This window comes from Ixodes scapularis, unplaced genomic scaffold (genome assembly GCF_016920785.2).
Source record: "Ixodes scapularis isolate PalLabHiFi unplaced genomic scaffold, ASM1692078v2 PGA_scaffold3__209_contigs__length_174095766, whole genome shotgun sequence".
Lineage (NCBI taxonomy): Eukaryota > Metazoa > Arthropoda > Arachnida > Ixodida > Ixodidae > Ixodes > Ixodes scapularis.
The window spans coordinates 97,346,831-97,365,196 of record NW_024609868.1 but is presented as its reverse complement, the minus strand read 5'-3'; the positions used below and the strand labels follow the sequence as shown (position 1 = coordinate 97,365,196).

The 18,366-nt window shown below is 48.2% G+C and overlaps 2 protein-coding genes across 7 annotated transcripts in view; one reads left to right on the top strand and one right to left on the bottom strand.

Annotated features, from left to right (window-relative positions):
- LOC8041098 (sec1 family domain-containing protein 2) overlaps window positions 1-4,187 on the top strand; it is a 40,265-nt gene extending 36,078 nt beyond the window's left edge. For 5 of the 6 annotated variants that reach the window (XM_040215421.2, XM_040215423.2, XM_040215420.2 and 2 more), the window contains 2 exons: window positions 2,877-3,009; window positions 3,105-3,278. In XM_040215421.2, coding sequence (XP_040071355.1) covers window positions 2,877-3,009; window positions 3,105-3,206 — 235 coding nt within the window. In that variant the 3' untranslated portion in view covers window positions 3,207-3,278. Of the gene's footprint in view, window positions 1-2,876; window positions 3,010-3,104 lie in introns of all 6 variants that reach the window. The other variant, XM_040215422.3, reaches the window with a different exon arrangement.
- Window positions 4,188-8,960: 4,773 nt separating this feature from the next.
- LOC8041093 (receptor of activated protein C kinase 1) lies at window positions 8,961-18,332 on the bottom strand. Its single transcript, XM_029980996.3, has 6 exons — window positions 18,086-18,332; window positions 17,211-17,382; window positions 15,316-15,460; window positions 13,741-13,950; window positions 12,712-12,852; window positions 8,961-9,176 (listed from the first exon to the last, which is right to left on the bottom strand). Exons 1-6 carry the CDS (start codon window positions 18,192-18,194, stop codon window positions 8,997-8,999), a joined length of 957 nt encoding a protein of 318 aa, XP_029836856.1. The 5' UTR covers window positions 18,195-18,332; the 3' UTR covers window positions 8,961-8,996.
- Between the last annotated feature and the right edge of the window lie 34 nt (window positions 18,333-18,366).

The following is an 18,366-nucleotide window of genomic DNA, read 5'->3' as shown; positions in this document are numbered from 1 at the left end:
GAGAACCACTGGTCTATGCATTCCCTTCTACCATTTATTTAATGCAGCAGTGCATTAAGAGCAAATCTTGCGTGTATGAGACCGATGTCAACTTATGTAATGACCATGTACCAATCCCAACAGTACTTATCTCTTTTTTTTTCTTTTTCGCCTCTTTGCACGTTTTACTTTAGTTACCGAGGGCTCATGTAGAAGTAACAAAATTCCACTCAAGATTAGCTAGCTTTGAATGCCTTCACTGGGACCAATATCTTGACGTTGGTTATCTAGAAAGATGTGCAAATAGAAATTGAATCAACATTCAGCAGTCGCATTAACAGCTAATGTGGGCATACCTTGGCAAACCTCACTCATGAGGGCCCTCACTCACCCTCATCTTCACAGGTGAGGTGAAGGTCAGTTAGTTTCTGAATCAGGAAAATTCATGAGTGTGAGGGTGAGTGAGGGCCGCGAGGGCTAGTGAGGGCTGTGGGGACCGTGAGGGCGGTGAGTGCGTAAGGGGTGTGAGGGCCATGAGTGCATGAGGGCAGTGAGTGGCGTGGGGCGGTGAGTGGGCGTGAGGGCCATGAGTGCGTGAGGGTATGAGGGTCATGAGGGCCGTGAGGGCGACGAGTGTGTGAGTGGCGTGAGGGCCGTGAAGGCGGTGAGTGCGTGAGGCCCCCTTCATACAGAGCGACTTTCTCAGCAATTTTGGAGTTGCTGGTGAGTTGTTCCCTAGCTTTCTATAGATCAACACGAATTGCTGAGATCGGGTGTGACTCGAAACAAGCCAGCAACTCGGAGTAATTCGAAGACATTTGAAGCAGCTGCATCCAATCAGGGACGCAATATTTTCACGTGATACCTCGTGCTGGTGATGATGACAACAAAGGACTTGGTTCTGGTTTGAAATTTATTGTTTTTGGAAATAAACAGTTTAGAAAGATGCATTAGTATTCTCAACAAGATTTAGATGCATAAAAACATGTTTATAGCACGTAATTGTGTTTCTAAAAAGTGCAAGAAAAATAAAATTTCATGATGATGACGGTAAATTGCAGCAATTGGTTGCTGCGTGTGAATGCGGACAGCCCGTGTTGCTAGTGTTGCGACGTCAAGTTTCTGGGGGAAATTGCCCCATCTGAAGTGGGCCTGAGTGGCGTGAGGGCCATGAGTGCATAAGGGGGGTGAGGGGTATGAGGGCGGCGAGTGCGTGAGGGGTATGAGTGCGGTGAGGGCCATGAGTGAGTGAGGGGCATGAGGTTCATTGAGTGCGAGTGAAGGGCTGAAGGTGAGTGTGACTGTGAGGATGAGGATGAGTGAGGGACTGAAAGTGAGTGTAGCTGTGAGGGTGAGTGAGGGGCTTAGATTAGTGTGGCTGTGAGGGTGAATGAGGGCGACCTAAAATGTCGACCTCTAAATGTGGGACTTCTAAGTAAGCAGTACGAGTAATGAAATACAATTATTGCAAAGGTGCAAGCGAGCTGGACAGGAACAACGATAATAATCCCTCGAGAAGGGGAACAAGAGAAAAACACAAATCTCCGAACACAATTAGGTGACAGCTGCACGACTGAAAAAATCCGCCTGGTCCCGGTATCGAAACAGGGGCCTCTCCATTTCCAGTGGAGCGCTCTACCAACTGAGCTAACCAGGAGCGTCAGTAGACCAAACAAATTTTTACAGCTGCCACCAGTCCAACACCAACAAGGGTGAATGGCCTGCATTTTAAGTTTATGACGAAATACGATCAATGCAAAAGTGCGAGCGAGCTGGACGAAATAACAATAATAATCCCTTGAGAAGGGAAACAGTGGGGACAGAGGACAAACAAAAATCTCCAAACACAGCTAGGTGACTGGTGCATGACTTAAAAATGCACCATTGCATTAATTGTATTTCATCATACTCTTAAAATGTGGGTCGTTCACCATTGTTGGTGTTGGACTGCTGGCAGCTGTTAAAACGCATTTGCTCTATTAACGTATAACTCTTGGTTAGCTCAATTGGTAGGGGGCCATATCACATGAGCGAATGATGTTTTAGCGAACAGGGCCATTTGAGCGAATCAACGTTTTAGCGAACAACGAGGGCATGTGTTAACCCTCACTCCCACTGCATTCACACCGCTCTTCGGCGGCAGTCTGCGGCAGCTCATTAGAAAAATGTTAACCCCCTTGGCCCATCCGTAAACCAACCATTCGCTAAAATGTGTTTCGATGAAAAGTCAACGTTCGCTAAAACATTGTTCGACCAACTGAGTGCATGCAACTCCAGTTGATAGAGTGCTCCACTGGAAATGGGGAGGTCCCTGGTTCGATAGGACCAGGCAGATTTTTAGAGCGCCACTCTTAGGCATCCGTTTCCGGCTTGACCAGCATCGCCGTCGGCGTAACTGCGCGGTGCATTATGGGACGCGTGACATCACTGATGACGTCATCAGCATCTGCATCGTCATCGTCACCGATGACCTGATAGGGGTCACTTGACGCCAGTGACGTCACATGACCCCCTGAGATCACGTGGCCCTCGTGAGGGGACAGCGATGCCACTCCGAGAGAGGAGTAGCAGACAGGATGAGCACGTGAGGAGGAGGGGTATACCTTCCCCTCAGTACCCTTCCCTCCTCCTCCTCATGAGCTACGCTCCAATTCGGTGTTACAGGGAGTTGTAAACGGCTTTCATTTTTTTTCGGTCATGCTCCAGTCACCTAGCTGTGTTTGGAGATTTGTGTTTGTCCTTTGTCCTCCTTGTTCCCCTTCTCCAGGGATTATGGTTATAGTACCAGTAACCATGTGTGCCGCAAAATACTGTCACATGGAAGTAGTGTTTAGTGTTGACAGCCTTCATGATGGTCACATTTACTTTTTTCTGATCTGATGCATCTGTCTCACCAGGTTTTTCAAGAGCACAACCAAGCCACTGCCAAAGGACAACCCAACGTTGATTCTGTTCATTATTGGCGGTGTGACGGCCTCCGAAGTGAAACTCGTAGCAGACTTTGTTTCTTCGAGGAAACTCAGTAAGCAGGTATGCAGGGAAATAACATTTCTGCCCCTCGCAAGCAATCGTCACATGTTTTCTTGGGGCTAACTGCACTTTTTTTTTATTTTTTATTTGGACAGGTTATTGTCGGAAGCACTTCATTGGCCAGGCCCTCCGAGCAGCTGGGCCTCCTCTTCAAAAGAGACCTGGCACACACGTCCGACTTGCTGGAGCGTTTATGAATGAATGTAACATCATAATTACAGGGTGAAACAAGGAGACGCCAGGCTCTTTAAATCGACCGGAAAATTCAGTTTCTTAACCTATCGCGCTACGACTTTGTACAGCGTTGCCCACAGATGGTGCATTTTTTTTTTGTAAAATTTGTAAAGAGCAAACTTACCTGAGGAAAAAGTAAAGAAAGAAAAAGGCTTAGCTCCTATGGAAACGCAGCAACGCCACCACTCCTCCAAGAGCATGGCGCCGTTTCGCACGGGACACAAGAGATGGTGCAACGAACGAGCATATTGCGCCGAGAGCCAGCGTCTTTAGCAGACAATCTTTTCGACTCAAAAGCGGCGCGCGTTCCGCAGGTGGCGACAGTCGCAGAAACAAAAAGAGGCGTGGTAAGAACAAGGAACTGCAGTTTCTTGTCTGCTAAATACGCCGGCTCTCGGCGTCGTCTGCTCAATCGTTGGCGGCAGTTGGCGTCGCAACCGCTTGCGCCATCTCGTGTTTCCCTAGCGAAATGGCGCAGTGTTGTTTGAAGACTGGTAGCGTCGCTCCGTTTCCATAGTAGCTAAGCCTTTTTCTTTCTTTATTTTTTCCTCAGGTAAGTTCGCTCTTTGCAAATTTTACAAAAAAAGAATCTGTGGGCAACGCTGCACAAAGTCGTAGCACGATAGGTTAAAAAACCGAATTTCCCTGTCGATTTAAAGAGCCTGGCGTCTCCTTGTTTCACCCTGTAGATATAACTTTAATAAATAAGGGAACCTATAAAGTTTGTGCTTGCATTGCGTTCTCCATCGGCGAAAGTAGGACACAGATGCAGCATTCGTGAGTCTATTTGCATAGTAAAGCGTATGGCTAGTACAGGAAGAGTGACATTATAACTGGACACTATAAATAAAGAAATTTGTCAAGTTTTAAGCTTGCATCCTTGGCTTCTGCCATGGGAAAAAAAATTGAGGCAGGGACGCCTTCACTTCACGAGTCCATGTCCATCATTACAGGATGCAGCTAGTGCGGCAGGAGATTGTGCTCCCTCATTTTCCAGGCGGTTGTGTAGGCTGCGGCGGCGGCGCTGATTAGGGAGGGCACCATGACGCGGTACTTGGTCCGGTAGCCGACACGCAAGGCTTGCTGGCCGATGTGGACGAGGCAGTAAGTGATGGAGCCTACGGCCAGAGTGGACAGGGTGGTCCTGGCTGCCCCTTCTAGGAGGGAAACGCTTCTCCGGGGTGCTTGGTTCGGAGCTGCCGTGTCCATCGCTGCTGAGCCGGCTCTTCACCAGTGTGACCAGTGTTCAGGGTCAAAATATTGGACCAAAACAGCAAGACGCACCGCTCAGCTGCCCTAGATACAGTTGCCTAGTCTAGTTCACTACCCTAGCTCTACGAGCCACTTGACTGGCTTGGCTTGGCTCGTAGCACAACAAAAGAAACCACTAAAAACAAAAGTGCGTACAATGTTGCCAACAAAAAGAATAAATTTCTCTGTTCTGGCGAAACGGCCTATGGGAATGGCGAGGATGGCGAGGACAGCTGGCGACTTGGAGACGCTTTCCCGACTTTCCGTTGCTTGTGCGTTGCACCGTTCCCATTCATTTGTGGATCCGACGTTACCGTTGCATTAGTAGTTATCCGAGCAGAAAAAAACTCGCGGCGGAGCGGGAACCAGAATCGAGCGGCTGGGCCGCTGCGCGCTCAGACCGAACGCAAAAATGTCGCGAGTGCCAATAGAAGAGCGGCTACGCATTGTGGAACTCAGCCTGAAAAAGCATTCGCAGAGGGCAATAGCAGGCATAACAGGACGGCCTTTAGTGACTGTGAACCGGATAATTCAGGCTTATAGAAAGGAAGGTCGACTTAAAGATGCACCGCACAGAAGGCGTCCTCGAGTGACGACGAACGAGGAGGACCACCAGCTTGTTGCAGCTGTAACGCTGGACCCTTCCCAGTCGGCGCGGGATATTCGTGACGCCCTGGCCATCGAAGCGTCCCTACCTACACTACGCAGAAGACTCGCCGAGGCAGGGCTGGCAGGGCTATCATGCCGCGTGACGGCCCAAGAACCCCTCGGCGAATCAGACAAACAGGACAGGCTTCGATTTGCCACTGCCCACGAGTCATGGACGACGGAGGACTGGGCCAAGGTCATGTTTTCATACGAATCGACGTTCACGACTCAGTGGGACAAACGGCTCCAGGTGTGGCGGCCAATCCACTGCCGGTAAGAAATTCCCAGCCTTTACCTTCAGTAGTAGTTAATGCCACATGACTGACCCGCTAAACATTCAGGTTTAACATTCATTTCTTTTCCAGTTACAAAGAGCAGTTTGTCCAGAAGGTAGCTGACAGCGGTCGCACCACCGTGAGCGTCTGGAGCGCGATCTCTCCAGAAGGACTCGGGCCGCTCTTCAGGATTGATGGCAGCTTGACGTCGGATCGTTATTGCACGCTACTCGACCACGTCATGCTGCCCTACGCCCTGGACGGCCCGTTTCCGGATGGAGACTTCGTTTTCCAGCATGACATGTCGCCTGTCCACACCTCCCGCCAGGTCCGGGCGCTCCTGAAGGAGCGCTGTGTCGCTGACCTGCCTTGGCCCCCGAAAGGAGCCGACCTGAACATCATTGAGCACGTTTGGGGGCGGATCAAGGCAGTGATGACACGACGTTTCCTCCACCGCGCTACCAGTGACGAACTGTGGGCAGCGGTCCATGGCGAATGGAAGCGGCTCAGGGGCGATCCGGGCTTTGTGATCGCGCTTTACGATTCCTTGCCCGACAGGATGAGAGCCGTGGTCGCAGCAAACGGAGAATTGACTCGATATTAAGCAATTTTAGTAAATCTTTCTGATCACGATACCCTATCGGGTATCGTTATCAGAACAAACTACTAAAACTCTCTATTAAGGAGTTATCGCAACCCACTACAAGTGTCTTGTGAAACAGGGTCGTGACCCTAAGACCACGTCGGGAACTTTACGCCGTGGTGTCGATAGACACAAAATATAGGTCTCTGCTAAACGTCGAGCCGACGAGCACGCAGCTCCCCTTTGCAGCGTCAGCTTGGGGCAGAGTTTGGCAAGCGCTGTACTACAAGATCCAGGATTCTGCAGAAAGGCTAAGAGCTGAATGCACAGTAGCAGCGTCCTCGTTGCAGAGAGCATAGTGGAGCAAGAAAAACGGTCTATCAACTCCCCAAAAGGGAGTTGGTTCCGATAACGATAGTATGCAATGCATGCATAAAGGCACCAGCAGAGCATCAGGTGCCGCTATCGGAACTATGTACTAAAGCTTTGTGAACGTCGCTTTAGGACTGCACCAATCAAAAAACAAACCTACCGCTACATTGCACTATCCGAGCGGTCATGGCAACCAGCACAAACTTCTGTGTATTGCAGCCTTGGCCGTGATCCCCATTTAATTTTGTCACACAAATCTCCTGTGGTAGACAAAATTGCTCTTTGCATGTATTCTTGGCACATGCAGCTTCCAGCTTTTTCTTTTTGTAACAGTAAACTTTGTAAAAATTTTGCATTGCAAGAAATTTGAACGAATTCCGGATGCCTTGTTAGCAATACACTTGGGTACAAGTCTCATCAAACGTGCACTCGGAAGGAAAAATACAACTACTCAGTGCCGACCACCCAAGAACATAAACATGATCATCTTTACAATGTACACGTGGAGTAAATATAATTCATCGACCGAGAGAGTTTACGTCTCTGGTATATAACTTTCAGAAAATAAATTGGGAAATATTTTTAAATGTTAATTTACGTTTAATTCAGACGAAGGATATCGAACACAGAAAGGTGAAGCACAGTCCAAACCAGCCCGCAAAGGAAGAGAAAACGGGCACCGGAGAAATGCAGCAGGAGAGGAGCGACGTCGATGGTCGATCACGTGAACATGACTTTTTGGGTCCCAAGTTGAAAATATTCATCTTTTTCCAACCCCAGAGAGCCCTGCAAAACGCCGGAGAGCCCTAGAGCCCCTCGGCCAAGCAGTCCATTCACTCCCGCACGCTTCTAGGCTAAAACAGCAGGTGGAAATTGTCAAAAAACAAATGGATCGCCCTTTACTACAAATGTGGAACTCCACTGCCCGTTTAAAAAGGTACACCGGCTTTTTTTCTTTTAGCAACACCAATCATCTTTGTAATGCCCGGCCTTGACCCCTTCCAGTATGCAGTTATCACAAAATTCAGAATAGATATCAGGAAATTGGCAAATGAAAATGATGCAAAAACCAACATTTAAAAATGCCCCCACTTTTCAGTGCCGCGACATAATGGCAGGCAGGCTTGCCAGTCAAGCGAACAGTTTAAACAATGCCAAGCAGTTGTTTCGTGTTGATGTGCATATACTGGAGTGAGCTTCCAAAGCATTCATTTGACACCAGGATACTGCTTGGAATCGGTGGAGAACACATTCTACAGTTTGAAGAGCGAACCCCTGCCTGGGGGCTGCTGGCGTCACTTTCGCATTGTTGCCACAAGACATTTTGAGAAAACATGGCGAGGGCCAAAATTGTAAATCCAACGACTTTGCGAGAAAAGATCTGTTGTGACTTTCAGCATGCTTGCTCCGTGTTCAGCAAATGTTCAGGCAAATGGGGTCCATTAAGGAAACGCCTTGGAGTGCCCCTTAAAGACGCGCACAACATGCAAGACTGGTGGTACAATGCACCATGTGTATACTCTGTTCACCCTTAACCCTGCAATCATATTTAAGCGTCTACCTTTTTTGCGGTTTCCACGTCTCTTGGGGTTCGGGCAAGCCAGCGGGCACGTAAAGAGTAACTAAATATCAGTGCGTCATATTTTAACCAGACGACGCGGAAACGTCCTCCACCGACGAGGGCGACCCGCGGTACCGAAAGCGCGCAAAATGTGACATCTTTGGTCCTGGGCTTACTACTGGTCAGAGCCGCTAAAAGCTTCTTTTTAGTCGAAATACAAAACAAACCGTTTCAATTATTTATAAAAGTAGTTTTTGTTCTGTATTTTAGATCAGAAAAGAAACAAATGCAGTTCATAATTACGGAAACAAGAAATGACCCGTCGACATACCCGCCACCTAGCGGTGAAAAAGGTGGCGCATACTAGAAAGGAGCAGTGGGATCAGGCGCCGACACGGAAAGGTCCCGGATGTACGGGGCAACGCTGCAGTCGTATGTACAGGATTCAACCGGTTCCGAAGGTCTGCGGTTCAGCCATTTTGTGGTAAGGCAGCGCAAAGTGTCATGCCGAATTAGTATTTAATTGTGCAGCAAATGCAATAAGAGCCGCTCTGGCTGCCTGCTGCATACAGCCTATCCAGAACATGCTTTAGTGGCGCCCTCTCGCACCGTCGACAGAGTGCGGCAGCTGTGAGTGCTCGATGAGCTCACGACCTCTTTTCTAGTTCACGGCCACTCTCAAGCAACAAGGGACGTCATGAGGGAGGTTATTTTTTGCTTTTTTTTTTTTTTTGTAGTTATAATTCGCCTATAGCTTTTAAAATAAAGAGAATTTCGAGAAAAAAGTTTCACTAAGTTACTACGTTCAGTGAGCCCGGGTTCGGTGCAGATTAAAAGCCAGTAAAGTCCTTGCAGGGCCCCTTTAAGCTGACTGCAGCCAATGCGACAAGCACAAGTTTCTTGCTTTGAAACATTTTTCTGCAGAATGAGGGCTCGCGCTAAAAATGCATGTCCCAAAGCCAGGAGCTCGTGCTTGTAGTTTCAACTGTAGCCTAGGCTTGGGGCTGTTTCGGAACGAAGACGGCAGTACACCACAAATAAACTTTTATTGGGTCCACAATGCTCAGCGGGTGGCGCCGTTAGACACCTGCCAGACCCTGATCAGGTTGTCCGTGTATCCAGCGAACAGGGTCTGTCCGTCCGCAGACCAAGCCATTGAGATGCACTGGGGCAGCTCCGCCTTGGCGTTGGTCGTCATCACCTCCGGCCGCAGCTCGTCCACCAGGCTCTTGCCCTCCAAGTCCTGGGGACACGTCGTGCGCATAATCAGATGCCGCGAGAAACTGGCATCGAGCAACCCACAAAAGCCGTAGTCGTACTGCTCACGTATCGAGGGTGGGTTTAGGGAGGGGGCAAGGGGGGTACTAAGCAATTGGCTGAAAGCGGGGGTATGCATGATGACGTTAAAGTTGAGACGTTGCCCAAATCTATTTTGTTGACTTAATATTTGCTGTCGCCAAAAACTAAACCTTCCCTTCCCAAGGTCAACTTTTTGAAATGGAAAAAAATTTATGTACACCAGCCAAAAGTTTAGTCTTTGCTGACACAGTGGCCATAATGTCGTCATCCAGCAGTTTTTGGCGATGGTCATCACTCAGCAGACCCCATAAGTCTGCCCCTGTCACGCATCAGACGAAAGATGTGGTGTTCGTTGCACACTGACAGAACTAATCCGACAACTCTGAGATGTTGGAAGCGGGGGCGACCGGTCGGAGATATTTTCACGTGCCCCCCCACCCCCCCCCCCCCCTATGTCGTGGCAATGACGACCGAACGCTTGAATCTAGTTTTCAATAAATTGTCATGACAATGTGGGTTTGGGGAGAGCAGATTGCATTCTTAATGCCATTTCGAAGGTGTAAGAAGACGCTATTAAAGTGCAACTCTGCACTTAAATAGTGCAAGAAGATTGCAATTCTAATTACAATGCAGGGGTGGAACTCATGAAATGTACTTGGGAGCAGCCACGGGAGCAGCTGAAACAGTCGTTTTAGAGCAGGTTGGGAGCAGCTAAAACTACATTCTGGAGCAGGCTAGGAGCAGCTCAGATCAGTTTGCATTGCACTTCAGCTTGTGTCATAGACAAGCACGGGAACAATTTCAATTTTGCTTAGGAGCAGAGATGAACATCAGTGGTTAGGGACCCAGGTAGATGGGATAACAGTGTAATAGATGCGAAAACTTGAAACTTTGTGAGCCTTAATGAGAATAAAAAAGCTAGTACCTGATGTTTCTGAAGATAGCGTCCTTGATATTTTCTTAGTGGCTTTCAGATGCTCAAGATGCAAACCAGCACTACTTATCGCACAACGCGCACGTGATTGACATAGTAATTATATGTGCGAACCACGTGACGAGCGTAAACAACGGACATGCACTTGCACGGAGGAGCAGTGCAACAAATTTCGAGTTTATCCTATTGCGCAACTCGATATCGAAGCAGCAGGCTACGATTAACGAAGTTATCGTATTTGAAGCGATAAGCAGGAGCAAGGTTAAAGTACGCCGAGCAGATAAGTAGAGCTGCTGGCCGGCAAGGTAAGAGCTGCTGGCCGGCAAGGTTTCGGATCGGACCGCGTTTCAGTCCTATCAAATCACGATTTATCTTGCAAGAATGCGTTTCCAACTCATAAGGATGAAGTACTAAAAGGAATCTTTTGCTCATTTGCTTTCGACTGGATGACGTCCGGATTCCGGGCCGCAGAGCCTCATGCAATCTGATGCTTAACGACTCGACCTCACCTCGGCCGACTTGCCCTACCGCTTATGGTTGAAGAATAACAATCCAGTCGCAGGGGGTGTAGCGCTTAGAATCCGAGTTTTTTTCGCGCGCTTCCGACTCGGGATAGACAGGGGGAATAAACACAACAAAGGATTACAAGGCCGACCAGGCTAATCGCCCTCATTGTTGCCAATCGAGTCGATAGAAACCGAAACTAAGACGAAATAAAAAGTTTTTTGGCGCACGTTTTGCGATTTGGCGCATAATGGCGCGAGGTATTGGCTGTGGCGCAGTTTCTGCAACATGGCGCAGGATGGCGCAGACACATGTGTCTGGCGCAAAATGGCGCAGGATGGCGCAGACACATGCGTCTGGCGCAAAATGGCGCAAAATGGCGCAGCCGTTCCACCCCTGCAATGATAGCGATAACAAAAATACAGCAAGTCTACCTCAAAAGTTAGCTTTAAGATTGTCAAAAACAACTTAGTAATGCCGACACACCCTTCCACACTGAGGCAGACAACAATCTTGGAAAAAGCCTATCTCAGATTAACAGAATGCCAGACACATTACTTCCGATTACTTATTTAGCTGCACCCAAGAGCCAAAACATGGCCGGACTCAATCGAGTGCCCCATGCCCTCATATTTGCAGGACAACTTGGTCAACAGAGGATTCATCCTTCAGCCTGTGTCATAATCATTGGGCAGGACCACAAAAAAGAATACAGAGAATAGAAATGGAGGGATCAGAGTCTGACCTGTGCATAAGTTAAACCTGGCTCCTCAGACTAGCAGCCAAAGCTTATCCTCGTGCCAGCTCCTGATACCTTATGCTTTGTTAGGACAATCTTTAAGTCATAAGCTCCCATAGCCAGCGTTTCCCTGGTATAACCCCACCGGTTGGGGTGCAATGATTTCCAGACTTCGGTCAAACATTTGTGGAAGTTGCCCTCTGACCCTTCTAAAGTAAAGAACAGAAAACAGATTTTGTCTGCACGTCCCAGTTGGTGTGTAAGAAAAGATATATATTGGCATTTCTGGCACCTTTCAACTCACTCCCAGCCTTCAGGGCCACACCTGGTCCCCCTCCTAGCGACGTCATTCAGAGTGCCGTGTAGCTTCCCGTGTGCTCTCTCGGAGGATGCTTACTCTCCCTCTCTCTGCTGACATTAGCGGGCGTTATGCTGTAGCTTAGAGCCAACTGAGGTCACGTTATCTTTTTGCCGTAGTTCCTTCAGCTGCCACTCGTGGCTGCAGGTGGAAGAAAAAGCTCGACTTTTGCTTTGCAAATATGCAGCGGAGTCGCAACATTTTTGCATGAAGGCAATGTTTTCTCTATCCTCCGGGACACGATAAACAACGTAAAAATGACGAAATGCAAATTCCTTTGATCTTAAAATTGTTGCACCTCCTTCCTTCCCTTCCTTCCTCCCCCCCCCCTTTATGGGGAGACACTACCCGGAGAAAACAATTTCTGCAAAAAAATATTTTGAAAAATGTCATTTACATCTACCAACATCTAGAGTATTCCCAGAAAGTTTCATTAGTTTACATAGCATAGTGATTCGGACCACCGACGCTAAAGGTGGAGGTTGGGGAGCACTTTGAACACATTTTTCTCCATTCCACTTTTTGGCATAAACTTCACTTTAGGAAAACTATTGTTTTGAAAGATAGCTATGAGCTTGTATATTTTTATTTTCGTAATTTTTCATGCTCAAGAACTAAAATTGTGGACAAAGAATGGAAATGAAAAAAAAACAGTATTTATGTGTGCTGGAGGTACACAGGTGTGCTAGGAAGAGGATAGCTTTCCTACGCAGGCGCACGCCCACTTCCATCTTTGAACGTTTACAATTTTTTCTTGTACTTCACCCAAGTTAACAAAATTTGGCAGAAATGTTCTCAACAGAAACAAGCTCCGTAAATGTCATTTAAATCAGACAAGTGGTTCGAACATTCACTTTTTTGGGGTAGTGTCCCACTTTAGAGGAGGAATCTGCGCAAACTACAGCCCCTTCCGGCCCCTCGCGGGAGAAAGGGGCGGCACTCACCCAGATGCGGATGGCTGACCCGGTAGCGACGCAGAGCCAGTAGCGGTTGGGGCTGAAGCAGAGGGCATTGATGATGTCCTGGTGGTCAAGGGTGTACAACCTCTTGCTCTCGTTCAAGTCCCACAGCATGGCCTGGCAGTCCTGCGGGCAGGCAATGGGGGGGCCCACGTCACCCGCAAGCACGCCCGCTTTGGTAGCTATATTAACCCTTCGACGGTCAAGCTTTGTTTTCTAAAAAATGTTTCTCAATTATCAAGTTTCATTTTAAAAAACTGAACGAGCAGATATATCTTTCTTCTTTTAATTACCTAGCAGGCACACGTACAGTGTGACCTGTACAGGTTTAGAAGCATTGAATGAAAATAATTAATTTCATTTAAAAAAATGTTCACTTCCGCTGACATTTCGGCAGTTCTGGATTCAGAACCGGCAAACATTCGAAGTGACCGTCTCGCATGTATCACGTCCGCAGAGCATCTAATTTCAAATTTAGCTGCTATTTCTTGTTTAGGCAGGTAATTTCAAATGTGTGATTGCTGCAGTACATGTACGGCATTGACTGTCAAAGGGTGAAAATCACAATAAAATTACACTGGAAAAAACCTGGTTTATGCAACCGACTACTCCACAGGACATCAAACCCCTCGCACCTGTCTGCAACGTGAACCCTGTCCATAGAAAAGATCCAACAGAAGCACCGCCATTCGCCAGAGCAATTAATCGAAGCTGCTCTAAAATTCGCCACTCTAGTTACCGGCAGCGAAGTCTCCGCCAAACAATATCACAAGATTTTTTGTCTTCGCAACCTCCGTTTCTCATGGGAGTGTCCAGATTGACGCTGCACAGGTTGCAACAAACTTCAGACATCTGCTTACGATAACCAAGGTTCAACAGCTCGCCTGTCGTTACAGTTCGCATCCTTCGGACCTCCGGTTGGTCTTCATACATTCCCTTCGGGGCCGCAACTCCGCAGATTCACACAACGCTCTCGAAGATTTGGTTCCCCGCAAGAGCCCCCCTGGTACCCACCTTGCCACCGGAGGCGCAAAGGGACCCGTCGGGGGAGACGGTCACGGTGTTCAAGTAGCCCTTGTGGTCCTCGTCGTGGGCCTTCTTCAGCTTGCAGTTGGTCAGGTTCCACACCTTCACCTCGTAGTCCCAGCCACACGACACTATGATTGGGTTGCTGTTGTTGGGCGAGAAGCGCACGCACGATACCCAGTCCGCGTGGGCGTTCTCCTGCGGGGAAGAGGGAGCCACCACATCACGACCCAACCCGCCACGATCGGCCAGACAGCACGCCCAAAGTCTCGACCGCGGAAACGCACACGTTAATGGACCTTTTTGAGTAATGGGTGCCGTCCGGGGAGTTGTTTGCAAACTACAAACGGAGGGCAACCCAACGTACCTTCGCCTGTCGGAACACATTGGCATCGTGTGTCGTATCGGTTTTCGGTGCTTTTTATGCCCCATGCTACCAATATAAGGAAAGGATCATCGAAAAAGACTAAATATGCGCCAAGACTAGCGCTGAATATCTTGGTCGTGCGGCACGGTGCCCTCCGAAAATGGCGACAGCGCGAAATGAGGCCAGGCGCAAAGGCACACGCACACGTGGAAGCTTACTTGAAAAAGCTACACTGAGCTTGTTAAAATTTCCCAAGGTTTGTGCTCCGCAACACCTCGACCATGCATTTTCCCATGCCCCTCCCTGTTCTACTTCCAAAAAAAAAAAAAAAAAAAAAAAAAAAATTTTTTTTTTTGTGAATTTGGGTTATTGTTAACACTTGCCAGAAATTTTGCAAAAGACGGGCAGTCGGGAAGTACTCTGGCGTAGATGAGCCAGTAGCTCATAGCTATCAATACTGAGATGCAATGTAACGGTTGGCAACAGCTCTCATTTTGTAGGCTGATATCACAGACAGTCATCAGCTAATACATGCACAATAATCACTGAGCAGTTGGCCAACCGATACAGTTTTCAACTCGTACCGCACCGAGCACTATCAATTACGATTAGCACGTCAAAAGCCAAACTGAACCCACAAAATCAAGACAGCTAACCTGCAAACTAGACATGACCACTTCATAGAGTGTACACAGACACTGAAAACAAGACCTGCTCGTGTCAAGAAAGCTGCACATTACCTATGACAACTACGGTTGGCAACATGTCAAGAATGCAGAAAACGCACCTCCCGCAGAGTTCCCACTCTTGCCACTTCGGCAGAGCGATCGCCAGAAAGAAAAGGAGTCCCTCCTCTCCAGCATTCACCTTGCTAAAGTGAAGGGCTTTGCAGGCTTTTCACCAACTACAGCTTAGTTCTAGCAATCAGTGCTGTACACTAACGAGCTTGATCTGCCCCTCAATGTTGCGCTCTCTTCGTACGTTTATGAAAACTCTCAAACACAAGCTGATGCAGGAGGAGCCTCCCCCAAAGTTGTCGAAACCGCCAAATAAAATATAAACTGATCTGGCCCTCGGTGGCCCCACTAGAAAAGTTAACCGAGACATCAATGGGCCCCGTCGACACTATAGAACCCCTACTCCGTTCATCGAGCCCGATCTTTGCAGCGCATCAACGAGAAGGGCGGTGCACGTACGATGGTGTACTTGCACTGGGCCAGTGTGTTCCACAGCTTGATGGTCTTGTCCCGGGAGCCAGACACGATCTGGCGGTTGTCGGCAGAGAACGCCACGCTCAGCACATCCTTCTGGTGGTCTTCAAAGCGACGCGTCGTGCGGCCACTGAAACAGCAATAGTTCATCAGACACACGTCCAGCATGGAAACAGCCCCCAAGGGTGACCGTGCTCGACTGCTCTCATTCCAAAGGCTGATATCACGGACAATCATCAGCTAATACATGCAAGATAATCACTGAGCAGTCAACTCTTCATCTAAGCATTTCTTTAAAAGATCTCATTGTGGCGCCCGCCAAAAACATTTTCCCCATTTTTTTTTGTCAGATTATAATGATTTAAGGGAACTCCTAAGGTGGCAAAGACATACTTAGACAAAAATAAATCTACATTCGTCAGAGATGATGCAGGCCGATTTATAATTCACCACCAAACTATCATTCTTGCAGCGAGTATGATTAAGACAGATGGCAACAAGTAACATTTGTATGCTCCATTGACAGCTAGATCCTGGTTAGCTCAACAGACTTGCTTGACCATGCACCCGGAGCATGCATGTGACACAAGGCATGCATTGGCATTCGGCGTGAACTTGGTTCAGCTCGTATTGAAGACGAGAGCTGCGTCAGCATTCGGCGAGGACTGACTGAATCACATGCTTAGTGTCCAAGCAATGGTGACCACCAATGCTGCTTGATGAACTTTTGAAAAGGATTTAATAATATATCACTCTCCTAGATCCAGAGAGGTCCAGGGATTGACTCCCAGACCAGACGGATTTTGTAAGTGACATGCACACCAGCCGCCTATACTAATTTTGACCTCAAGAAACAGTAAATAAGTCCGGCTCCACAAGAGCATTACTAATTTCCCCCTTTATGTGGAGAATTAAAATATATCTAAGTACAGCCGGGGACAGAAGTCCCCAGGACGCGCGAGCTGCGACTGAAACGCATTGCTCTGCCATCTGCCGGCGGGTCGCCTGGTTTCGAGATCACACAAAAGTGCATGCGTGTCCTACTGTGCCTACAAACATGTCTGTTTTCCCGCTCTTCTGCGGCGGGGCGCCTAACTCGAAATTGGGCGCGTGGTACCGCATCGGAGATAGCGCTTACTGACATGGGATCTGTAATGCAAGGAGTCACGGCTGCTCAACCGAGCGATAAGCTCAACTAGTTAAAAAGCAAGATGTGCTCACACGGCGAAATGCGGCGCAATGCTGCAGGTAGTATCTCCAGTTTCGGGATGTGTAGCAGACGCAAGTGCTATCTCCGAGGCGGTACCACGCGCCCGATTCCGAGTTAGGCGCCGCGCCGCAGAAGAGTGGGAAAACAGACATGTTTGCAGGCACAATAGGACACGCATGCGCATTTGTGTGATCTCGAAACCAGGCGACGCGCCGGCAGAAGGCAGAGCAATGCGTTTCAGTCGCAGCTCGCGTGTCCTGGGGACTTTTGTCCCCGACTGTACATTTTACACCAGATATATGTTATCTCATCAAGACGTACACATTTCAAACGTCAAAGGCAAAACTTTTTCCTTTGACAACCAACTCTTATAAGAACTACTTCCCGCGGCGTATATGCGCAAAACTCGCTTCTTTTTTGAGGCGACAAGTATAAAGGGAACGTGTTGCATTCCATTCCTAGTGGAAGCCAATTTACTCTTGCATTTTTTTTTTTGTTATGTTTGTAACATTTCTTGTAGCTCCTCCGCCCAAGATGCAGCCAATCTCATCCGTTCAACCAATGTTGCATTGGCAAGCTACACATCCGTCTCAAACAAGCGACACCCGCTTTCTCTCTCGTCTCAAAGATGGCCCAACCGTTTTTCCCGGCCAACAGGAAGAAGTCTCACACAATAAGGTCCCAGAGCCTGAGGGTCTTGTCCCACGAACAGGACAGGGCATACTGTCCGTCCGACGACATGACCACGTCCGTGACGAAGTGGCCGTGGCCCCTGAGACGCCTCTTCGGAATGCCATAGCTCGTCTCATCCTTGGTCAGCTCCCACAGGATCAGGGTCTTGTCTGAAACCACACAGAGGGGGTGTCAGAGCTCCACAACGTTTGGTGATGCCATAGAAGAATGCAACCGTTTCAGTTCGAAGTGTCTGACGACCTACTTCAGATGTGACAATGTAGAATAACGATATAAAGCAAGCTGGCCGAAGCACGCTCAACAAACTTCCGGTAGTTGACGCGCATGGAAGGTGCCAAGAACTTTCGAGGGTGATGAACGACATGCCACCATCTGGAGGATGCTCTGCCTATGTTCAAACAAACGCAATGTACTAGATAGGCGTTCCCACTTCACAGTCTTACACGGCGGAGGCCGATAACGCTGATTCGGTTAGGCAGTTTGAAATAAAGGAAAATTTTTTTTTTGCCATTTTCTAATTTTATATAATCCAAACTAAATCTCAAAATTTCAGCAAGTTGTCTAGAGCAAGGAAATACACCTTGAACCGAAATGACAACTGCCGCTGTAACGTTATCAATTTCTGGCTCTCTCACGAGCACTGCGACTTGCCAAACGTGACACACCACCAAGAGTAAAAGTTACGGCTGGTGCAAATATCATTACAGGCTCGATAAAATTGATCAAACGTACGGCTCGAGACCCGTGACGTGGACAGTTCTATATGAACGATTTAACGTGCAGATCATTCAAGCAGGAGACGATCAAAGTAGAGCATTCGGCGAAACATGTCGCCGTCACAGCGGTACGTACCCCTCGACGCTGAGAGCACCGTTTCTGGAAACTTGGGGTTGGTGGCTATCTGCGTAACCCAGCCATTGTGACCTCTAAGGGTCCCTTTCAACTCCAACTGCTCGGACATTTCGCCGCAGACTCGTTGTATTCGTGATTAATTTGGATTTTCAAAATCTCCTAACGAAGATCTTACAACTCGGCTTCCACCATAGAGCCAAAAAGGACCGCAGCTAATGTTGGCTTCACCGTCGTCGAATATAATATTGTGTCGCGTAATAAGATATTTTAATATTTATGTT